Source organism: Perca flavescens, chromosome 7, assembly GCF_004354835.1.
Source record: "Perca flavescens isolate YP-PL-M2 chromosome 7, PFLA_1.0, whole genome shotgun sequence".
NCBI lineage: Eukaryota > Metazoa > Chordata > Actinopteri > Perciformes > Percidae > Perca > Perca flavescens.
This window is the reverse complement of record NC_041337.1, coordinates 32,457,257-32,467,761: the sequence shown is the minus strand read 5'-3', so window position 1 is coordinate 32,467,761 and position 10,505 is coordinate 32,457,257. Positions and strand designations below refer to the sequence as shown.

Below are 10,505 nucleotides of genomic sequence, written 5' to 3'. Positions count from 1 at the left end.
TATTCAATAGGTCCTTTTTTACTGCAGTTTTGAACAGCTCAAGTGTTATTAATAACAATAACTATCTCTCTATTCTAATCAAGTGTCCCAGTAAGCCATGAGTGTGACGGTGAGCCAGCAGGAGCCTTTAACTAAAGCAACTAAATGGAATTCATCATTCATTTTATGACTTACGTTTCCTACTGTGAAATGTTAAAATGTCTGCTATAAAGAAGGCCATTGACTTAGGTCACTAGCCGAAGGCCCATTAGAACCACACAGTGACAACCAAAGCTTATTTAATTAAAATTGTTCATTAAAGTCCAATGCTACAGTTAGTTTCTCAATCTATTACAGCCTAATACATCCATGATTACCGTACAGATAGGGGCTGATCTTAAAAACAAACAGACTAAGTTGTGATTGGCTGAGTCACGTGGTAAAAAAACTCATAAAGGCCCTATCACAAGAGGCACAAAAACATAACGAAAGACTAATATTGTGTTGCAAATACTCATTTGTTAATTGACTTTTTTTATTTCTATTTTAATCGTTCATATTTACTTCCTCTTGTTGGTTTTTTAATCCCGTCTGAACTTTTCCAGTCACAGGTTCCAGTTCCACAGCTGAGAGAGAGAGCAGAATGTAGGCCACGCTCCTCTGGCCGTTATTTTGCGTATGTTACGTCTGACGTCAGATCGTCTGCTGGCCGAATGTTTACATCCAGCAGTGCTTCTGTTCTTCTGACTGGATCTTCACAACAACAAAAGGCTGAACACGAGGAAACCCGCTAAGACAGAGAATATCAGTCGGCATTTTCACAAGGTATTAGCTGTACCGGGCTTCGGTATGGAGGCGCAGTGGGAGCCCGCGGTTTGTTTAACGTTAGCTGTTGTCATTCTTGTCTCGATGTGTCTTCTCTCCCAGCGAAGACGAGAATGCGGTTATTTCTGTTTGTGTTGACCTTGCCACTGCATGGCAGTCTGTTACATGTGTAGTATTTCCTTTTTGTTGTGTATACCAGACGATTGTTAGACTAAGAGGGCTTGAATCTGACTGTTTATTCGAATTCGGATCACATGAGTGGCGCTAACAGCAACCGCAACAGCGTGCACGGGCTGTGGATGTATGCGCCGCGGTGCAATGAAACCTGCTGCAGTTGCGTTGTCTGGGCGTGACTTTTGACTCTCCTTATACACGATGTGAATAAAAGAGTGGCCGTGGTAGCTAATTTATTGAACCAGGGAATGAATTTCGAAGCTCAAATGGCATTGTTTTTATAGGAAGTGTGTACCCTACTAGCCTACTAAACCTCTTAAGTTTGTTACAGAATGGGCTACAGCGCCCTCTTGTGGCCATGTGTGCTAACCTGAAGAAGAACCATGATTTCCCCTTCCATTATAAGGTTTAGGCGCTACAGCCAAGCTGTTCTGGGCACCACCTAAGCTAAATTAATGAAAAATCAAAGGGATCATCAGAACTAACAAAATGTGTCGACTTGAACTTTTTGAGTTATCTGAGGCAATGCGTTTCTTTTATTGCAAAAAGTAGCATTTTCTTAAAGTAGGACCCCACACACACACACACCAAACATGTGCACCCAAGTCTTCCACAAACCTAGGGAAAGCACTGATATTCACAGGGGCAACATCTCATTGTGGATTCGCTTCCCTGAAAATGGTATTCATTTTGTGGTAGGACCCCACACACACACCAAAAATGTGCACCCAAGTCTTCCACAAACCAAGGGAAAGCACTGATATTCACAGGGGCAACATCTCATTGTGGATTCGCTTCCCTGAAAATGGTATTCATTTTGATGCATTTTGATTTTACTGCTGTTTGTTCCTTTTTATTGATTCTGTGCCTGAAAAACATCCTCTTCATCTCAACTCAACTCAAGTGGCATCAAAGGCAGGAAGGCCAGTAATATGTAAATGCACACGGCCCTTTGTTCTTTTATAGCCTCATCATGGCTATGGCCAGCATTTGGCAGCCAGTGTGCACCCTGTGATCTCCTGTCCTTTGGCATTGCCCTCTGGTGTTGTTTTTAACACCACCCTGAACCACTGCTGCAGTAGCCACAGTATTCACACCTACAGCTGTATCCTGCTGCCAAAAGCTTCATTTAGGCCTCTACATTTGGTTGGGTCAGGCTTATTTGTGCGCAACGTCTACAGAGCTTAATGGTGGATGCCACTGCACCACTACTTTGTACTTTGTGTTTCGACAGGTTGCGATTGTCTTGGGAGTTTATCTAAGTTGTGCAGACTTTTGAAGGGATCCTTTCCATAATGTTGTCAGACAAGTAGAATATTAATCTGAGCCTGTCCGTGGTAAAACAAGCACTTTTGTGAAGGTAAATATAGGCTGGACAATTGTCAAAGATTGTTGTTCCCATCAGTCCCTTAGACACAAAACATAGAAAAATAGGGTCCAGGTTGAGGAAAAAAACAGTAGTTACCATTTAAGTTCCCACCAAAGGACTTAAACGGGAGTTTTAGTATTTGCAACCTGGATCCAATTTCCCCATGTTTTTGTATCTAAGTGAAAAATGGGAACTTTTTTTAAATTGGTCCAGTATTGAGCGAGAGGCCTGTAAATGGAAACCATTAAACAGGCTGCAATGTAATCCTATAGGGCAATTATGCAACGTGAATGTACCATGTGCTGTTGTTGCTACTGACAGGCTCAGATTTTTTTTTTTCTGTTTGACTGCATTAGGGAAAGATGGAGAAGTTGTTGTAATCCTGCCATGCTCTTGTGTGTAACTTTCTGATGCCAAATCAACACAGTAACTTAAATAAAATGAAAGAACATATAGAGAAAGATTTACAGACTCCATTTTAAGTGTTGTAAAGAGTAAACAAGTGTAGAAGTTTGAAAAGAATGGATTTGTTTCTGTCTCTAATCCAGATGAAAGGGTTTGCAAATGTGTGCAGCAATGCTTGCTTACTGTAGACTTTTTCTAAGACAGTAATTCTTGTCATATTGTTATTGTAAATCACCAGTTGTTCTTTGCCTTCAGTCAACATGGGGGGAGCTGTAAGTGCTGGTGAGGACAATGACGACTTGATTGACAACCTGAAGGAGGCTTACTACATCCGCTCAGACCTAGTGGAGCGGGCTTTCCGAGCTATCGACCGGGCTGACTATTACCTGGATGAATACCGTGACAATGCTTACAAGGTGAGCAAAATAATAAGTCTGTGAAAACACCCAACCAGGGTCCAGAGAAATCCACAGCATACAGTACAGGCCAAAGGTTTGGACACACCTTCTCATTCAATGCGTTTCCTTTTTATTTTCATGACTATTTACATTGTAGATTCTCACTGAAGGCATCAAAACTATGAATGAACACATATGGAATTATGTACTTAACAAAAAAGTGTGAAATAACTGAAAACATGTCTTATATTTTAGATTCTTCAAAGTAGCCACCCTTTGCTTTTTTATTAATAAGGGAAAAAATTCCACTAATTAACCCTGACAAAGCACACCGGTGAAGTGAAAACCATTTCAGGTGACTACCTCATGAAGCTCATTGAGAGAACACCAAGAAAAAAAAGCAAAGGGTGGCTACTTTGAAGAATCTAAAATATAAGACATGTTTTCAGTTATTTCACACTTTTTTGTTAAGTACATAATTCCATATGTGTTCATTCATAGTTTTGATGCCTTCAGTGAGAATCTACGATGCAAATAGTCATGAAAATAAAGGAAACGCATTGAATGAGAAGGTGTGTCCAAACTTTTGGCCTGTACTGTACATAATATACAGTACATATATACTAGAGCTGGGAAATATATCGATATTATATTGATATCGTTATATGAGACTAGATATTGTCTTTACTGCATTACAGTAAAGTGATGTCATTTTTGGAACTTACCAGCCCTAACAGTTCTATTATTTGCCTTTAACCCTTTAGTCATTGTATCCACATTACTGATGATTATTTATCAAAACTCTAATTGTGTAAATATTTTGTGAAAGCACCAACAGTCAACACTACAATATTGTTGCGGTATTGATATCGAGGTATTTGGTCGGGATATTTGATTTTCTCCATATCGCCCAGCCCTAGTGTATACACATTTTGGATGAAAACACTGGTGGATGAAAATATTTTTGTTTTGTTTTTAAGGGCACATTTGTATGATAGCCGGAAATATTTGTGGGTATAACAAAAGCTGGTTACGGTATACTATTGTTGTTAGGACTTGGCATGGCGGCATGGAAACATCCACCTATCTGCACCGTGTATCTACTCTGAGGTGATGGAGGCTTTGGATCTCCACCCTTGCCTCTCCTTCCTCAACCTCGGAAGTGGGACTGGCTACCTCAGCACCATGGTCGGCCTCATATTGGGTATGTGGTTAACTGCAGCAATTCAGCATGTAGTGTCTATATTGTTGTTCTGGTAAACATGTGGCTGTGTGAAGGTTGCAGGCACACGTGTGTGGACTGGAGAATATGGGTTAAATTTCTTCATGCTCTATTAACTTGCCTGGATACATATTATGCTTTTCTTTAAGAGAAAAAAGTTTTAAAAAAAAACACAGTAAAGCAGTGTTTCCACCAAGCAATTTCATATAGTACCTGTAGTAACCTGTACAGTACATGTACCTTAACCGTAAACACTAGATCTGTTTTACATTTCCATTGCAGACAGTACTCTTAAATCTAGGTGGGGTTGTTACTCGATGGTAATAGCCGTGGACAGCCATTCACTGAGAAAAAACGTTTCATTTCTCATGGCTTCAGTTCTCGTTGTTAACGTCTGCACCTTCTTGATCATTCATAGCACGGTGTTGCACGCTGACATTTTAGAAAATAATAACTTTGTCTTCTTTTTATTTTAAATTGAGCTCTGGGAACATCCAGTAGATGTTTGTTATCAGACCTGAAATACTTTAAGTTGCAATATGGACAAATTTCTCAAATGTACCCAAGGGCTTCACCGTGCCTGACAATTAATAACTAAAATGTTATATTTCATTCTGAACTCTGAACACTGGCAGAGAGGCGCTTTGTCCATGTTAGAAAACAGGCTGAGCTTCATTTTAAGAGTAGAATGAATTGTAATATTGAAGCTGTGAAAGCACAACAGCATAGGGTTTTTTCTAGAACTTTTAAGAAGTGAAATATTTCTGAAAACTAAGACATTTCTTAAAGCCCTGGTAGGCAATTTTTTTGACATTGTTGGCCAAGAATTCTATAACAAGCTTTAATCATATTGTAATTCAAGTTTGCTGAGAGAAAACTAGAGTTCTGCACCTCCTCTTTGGCTCTTTAGAAAATCTAGCCTGTGACAGGAGACTTTGGCCAATCACAGGTCATTTCAAAAAGACAGTGTTCCTATCATTGGCTGTTATGGGCACGCATAACATGCGACAGAGAGGGGAGAGCGAGAACTGCAGAATGACGTCTCACTACAGTACTTCAAATCCTGATGTTTAGCTTTCTACCCATTGCAGCTTTAATAGGGAAAAGCAAAATTACATGTTTCTAAATATAAATAGCTAAATCAAGAGGGTGTATAATTACGCATGTAATTGTGGGTAATTTTAAAGTGTGAACTGTGGTGTGCTCCCTGTTCCAGGACCATTTGGAGTGAATCATGGAATAGAGTTACATGCAGATGTGATTGAGTATGCCTATCAGAAGCTTGACTCCTTCATCAAAACCAGCGACAGCTTTGACAAGTAGGTGGCCAAATGTGTCAGTGACATTTTATTGTGTGAATGCACAGTATTGTTATCCAATTCTTCTGTACGATTTTCAGTTACCTACTACTTTTGCATACTTTTAGCTACAAAAACGATTCAAATATCAAAATGTTCAGCTCTTTAAGGACATTTGTGCTTGTATTCAACTTCTCTCCACCATTACATTTTTTTTTTTTAAATATTAAGCTTTTTATTTTTTATGTTGAAAGTCAATGGAGCAATCTTTAAATCCTCTTCATTCTTCTTACACTTCTAAATGCTACTCCTCCCATGTACTTTCACCTAGGGACATCATTTAAACCTTAAACTATTCACAAAACCTTCAGCTATTACAAATGTATTCAGCTTTTTGATATCTTTTACATTTTTTGTGTTATCACTGTTTATGTTTAGTGCTTCTTTAGGCTTTTTCTGTGTTTTTTAAGGGCTGCTGAGTGTGGGTAAATGTCAAAACTACAGTGTAGACGAGAGAAAACATCTTGGAACTTTCTCTTTAACTTGCTCTCACAGCCACAATTCTTACTTCTCGAATGCACACACTATTTATACGTCAACACGAAGATATACATGTATACTTTCAGCCACTGTGTGTATTTAAGCAATATGACTTATATATTTAGCTTAATGAGCCTCCAAATGATGAGCATTCCTTCATTGACAGCTCTTTAACATCCTCGACATTTCTGGACGAAAGCACAGAGTACCAGTTTTTCAAATTGCTGATATTCCCACATTTTTTAATTTTATATATAAATTATATATCAATATGTTTGCAAATACATTCTGGTGCTCATGATGAGGTCATTATATTGATTTTTTTTTTTCAGGCTTCTTCAATGGGAAGTTTACCAAGATTCTTTCATTTAATCTCATTTAATCTATGATTTTTTTTTTTTTTTTTTTTTTTTTTTAGCACTTTTTTCGACAAACTATACTATGACTTTTTAATCACTTTCTTTTTCGACGTACTATACTATGACTTTTTTTATTACTTTTTTCGACATACTATACAATGACTTTTTTCTTTAAAATAATTTTTTGGGGCATTTTAGGCCTTTTTATATAGGACAGCTGAAGACATGAAAGGGGAGAGAGTGGGGGAATGACATGCAGCAAAGGGCAGCAAGGCTTGTCTTCTCTAATTGGAAGACAGAAGGTTGAGTGGTTGAATCTTATATAGAGGGACCTCAAAACTTTTAATATTCATCCTTATGTCTTCCAATTAGACATAAAACTGAAAAAGAAAGAAGAGATAAAGTCAGAAAGAAGAGATAAAGTCAAACTACAGTTCATTACTTTTTTCTTCATCTATTTGAATTCCTCATTCATGTAAAGTATGTGTTACAGTTTTTCTCAATTGCTAAGACACATTTCTTGAAACCCTCACCCATTTTCTCAAAACTGTAAACACAAAACCAAATTCTCAAACTATATTCACAAAACACCAGACACTGCTGGCAAAATCAAACAATGCTTCCAGATCACATACACAGCCAGTCAATAACCAAACACTACAGAGCATTCATTAGACATTACCTCAGAAATTTGAGAACACCGTGTCCAGGGCAAGTAGTTACAGATACAAATGTGTATTTTATATAGTAAGCACATTTAACAATGAAAACAAAAAGTAAACAACTTATTCAGTGAATATCTTGTATGCCGCAAAATCAAAGTCAATGAAAGATTTATTCTGCTTCAGAATGGAAGATGGAAGGTTGAGTGTTCAAATCTTTAGATTTAATCCTTACATCCAGTTTAGCTTTAACAATTTGGATTTTCAGCATTGACAAGCTTTTTCTGTAGTAAATGCATTTTCTAGTTGTTTCTCATTTATTAATTTTTTTTTACTCTTGTTTATACCGTTTTCCATTGCTCCCGTGTTTCTGTTCAGATTTGAATTCTGTGAGCCATCCTTTGTTGTGGGTAACTGCCTGGAGATTCCTCCAGAGAGCCGTCAGTATGACAGGGTGTACTGCGGGGCCGGGGTGCAGAAGGAGCATGAGGATTACATGAAGAACCTGCTCAAGGTGGGGGGCATCCTGGTGATGCCTCTTGAGGAAAAGGTTGGTGTTTTCCAGAGAAACTCAGGATAGCACAGATCTGCATATTAGGCAAAACTAACTTAAAGTCCCCCTATTTAGCATTTAAAGAACGGAACTGAAATGTGAATTTTTAAGCAGATATAAATGTTTATTATTTGTTAACAACTATAATTCCTAAGTTGTGGCCTCTCTATAAACACACACACACACACACACACACACACACACACACACACACACACCTTGTAGGAGAGGTTATACTTGTTATGTAAACACCTTATCTTTATATCTACGTATAACTATATTATAGCATTTAACAACCATTTATTAAATGTTGATATACTGCTAAAAGGGGGCATATTCTTTTAGATCACTGTCATCTCCCTGTCCATATTTATTCATGTGTTTGTCTGTATTTTTATTTAGTGTCCTGAAATGTTTAGCTTTTCCAATGTTGAATATCTTCTTTTGAAACAAAAAGTACACTGAAAAGAAAAGAATGTGATTTCATCCTGTTGTATTTTCTGCAGTTGACCAAGATCACGCGCACAGGGCTGAACAGCTGGGAGACCAAAAAGATCATTTCTGTGTCCTTCGCTCCTCTGGTGCTGCCTAAACACATCACAAATGGCAAACCCAAGGCTGTCCCACTACGTGAGTCTCATTTTGACCTTTTTATTTAAATAAAAAAACAAAAATGCAACTTAATATGAACAGTGATCAGAGGTGGAAAGTAACGAATTACAATTACTCACGTTATTGTAATTGAGTAGTTTTTTTTGTGTACTTTTACTTCTTTAAAGTAGTTTTTAAAATCTTTACTTTGACTAAAGTATGTTTTGTTTGAAGTATTGTTCTTTGCTACATCACATCCATTCCTGAGAAAAAAAGTCTCTAACGTCGTTTTTGTACCTGTCAACAAACTCAAATCAATAAGCGTCTTCGTGCCCTCATCAAATCACAAAAGACTGTGATTTAATTAAATAAGTATAAGTATGTAAAAATGTATATTCTCCCGGTTGTTAAAAAGTAACTAAGTATCTTTTACCCTGAGTACATTTCAAATGAGCTACTTTTTAGTAGATTTTTATACCTGTAATTTTACCTGTACTTGAGTAAAAGTTCATTAAAGTAATAGTACTTTTGGGCGCCTGGGTAGCTCACCTGGTAGAGCGCGCGCCCATATATAGAGGTTTACTCCTCGGCGCAGTGGCCACGGGTTTGACTCCGCCCTGCGGTCCTTTGCTGTATGTCATCCCCCCCTCCTCTCCCCTTTTGTGTCTTCAGCCGTCCTATCAAAATAAAGGTCTAAAATGCCCAAAAAATAATCTAAAAGAAATAAAATAAGTAAGTAATAGTACTTTTACTTCAGTAGAATATGTTTCTACTCTTTCCACCTCTGATAGTGATACATATAGTATGTGTCTAATTCTCACTTTTCTTCTTACTATTTTCCTTTCCATTCTGTTTCTCTCGTGGTTCTCTCGCTTTTTGCAGCCAAGTATGAGGTACGGACGCTACAGGAGCTGGCCCGCATCTGCATCCGCCACACCCTCCGAGTGACCACCGACGGAGGAGACAGCCAATCGCGCGGCCGCGGTTCCTCGTTCAGCGTCGGCCGGGGTCTGGCGGTGGCCGGCCTCCACAAGTACGGCCCTCGCTTCAAGCGCAGACGCGTCCACCGGCGCCACTGCAACGCCCTGGTCCTGGCCACGCGTCAGGTGGTGGCCAGCAGTGGCTTCGGCCCCGCTCCCCTGGACAGCAACAACAACCAGGGAGGAAGAGCGGAGGACGAGGAGGAGGACGCGGCGGCGGCGGGAGAGAGGGAGGCGAGGCGGCAGATGAGAGGGAGCAGGAGGGCGGGGAGAGGAGCAGGAGGGCCAGCGGCGGCAGCGGTGGTGGAGGAGGACGAGACGGTGGAGGAAGAAGACGAAGAGGAAGAGCACGAGGAGGAAGAGGAGAAGGAGACGGGGGAGCTGCTCCGACCCCAGCCGGCCATCAACGTCCTCCGAGAGAGGATACTGGGCCTGCCGCTGCCCGAGCCACTGAAGATGTACCTGCTGTACTACAGAGAGAAATGAGCCACGGCCGTGTTGGGAGTCAGAGCTCGGAGTGGAGCGCGACGACCGCGCAGAGGCTCAAGTCTCTGTTACGACCCCCCACCACCACCACCACCTGTACAAGGCAGGACCAGGACTAGGGCTGGGTACCGAATTCAATACTTTTTAGCCACTGTACCGAATTCCCTCCGTAGTATCGAAAAAAATGCCTCGTGATTCAATACCAAATTTCAATACCTAGAGGAATAAATCTCATCAGCATCAGTGAGCCAATAAGCACGCGGCATGCTTCCACCAAGATCTAATAATGCTGCTGATTGGCCGTCTAGAGGCAGGCAGGAAAAACTCTACGTTACGCACAGAGACGGGGCTCACGTGGTAGGAGCTGAAAAAGAAATAAAAAGATTTGTGCTGTAATGGTTGTAATTTTATTTTTGTTAAAAAGGATTTTTATAAAATTGGTGTCGGAAAAAAAAAAGTTTCGCTCGGGAACCGGTATCGAAGTCACGGTATTGGTATTGGTACCGATATCGAAGATTTTTGAACGATACCCAGCCCTAGGCAGGACAACATGCCACCTACCTTACTGGGGGGGGTGGGTGGGTGGGTGATCTCTTTCTCTCTCACCTGCTCTCGTCTTCTCCATCATGCATTCTCTTTCCAACCCCCTTCTTTTTGCCCGGCT

General features: G+C 40.0%; 1 protein-coding gene across 1 annotated transcript; it reads left to right on the top strand.

Annotated features, from left to right (window-relative positions):
* Nucleotides 1–590: 590 nt before the first annotated feature.
* On the top strand, nt 591–10,094 carry pcmtd2b (protein-L-isoaspartate (D-aspartate) O-methyltransferase domain containing 2b). Its single transcript, XM_028583466.1, has 7 exons — nt 591–804; nt 3,008–3,168; nt 4,204–4,354; nt 5,589–5,691; nt 7,610–7,781; nt 8,291–8,414; nt 9,258–10,094. Exons 2-7 carry the CDS (start codon nt 3,013–3,015, stop codon nt 9,839–9,841), a joined length of 1,290 nt encoding a protein of 429 aa, XP_028439267.1. The 5' UTR covers nt 591–804; nt 3,008–3,012; the 3' UTR covers nt 9,842–10,094.
* Nucleotides 10,095–10,505: the final 411 nt, after the last annotated feature.

Coding starts and splice junctions, on each gene's coding strand:
- pcmtd2b (XM_028583466.1), top strand. CDS start 3,013: ATGGGGGGAGCTGTAAGTGCTGGTGAGGACAATGACGACTTGATTGAC. Junction 3,169..4,203: donor ACCGTGACAATGCTTACAAG/GTGAGCAAAATA, acceptor TATTGTTGTTAG/GACTTGGCATGGCGGCATGG. Junction 5,692..7,609: donor ACCAGCGACAGCTTTGACAA/GTAGGTGGCCAA, acceptor GTTTCTGTTCAG/ATTTGAATTCTGTGAGCCAT.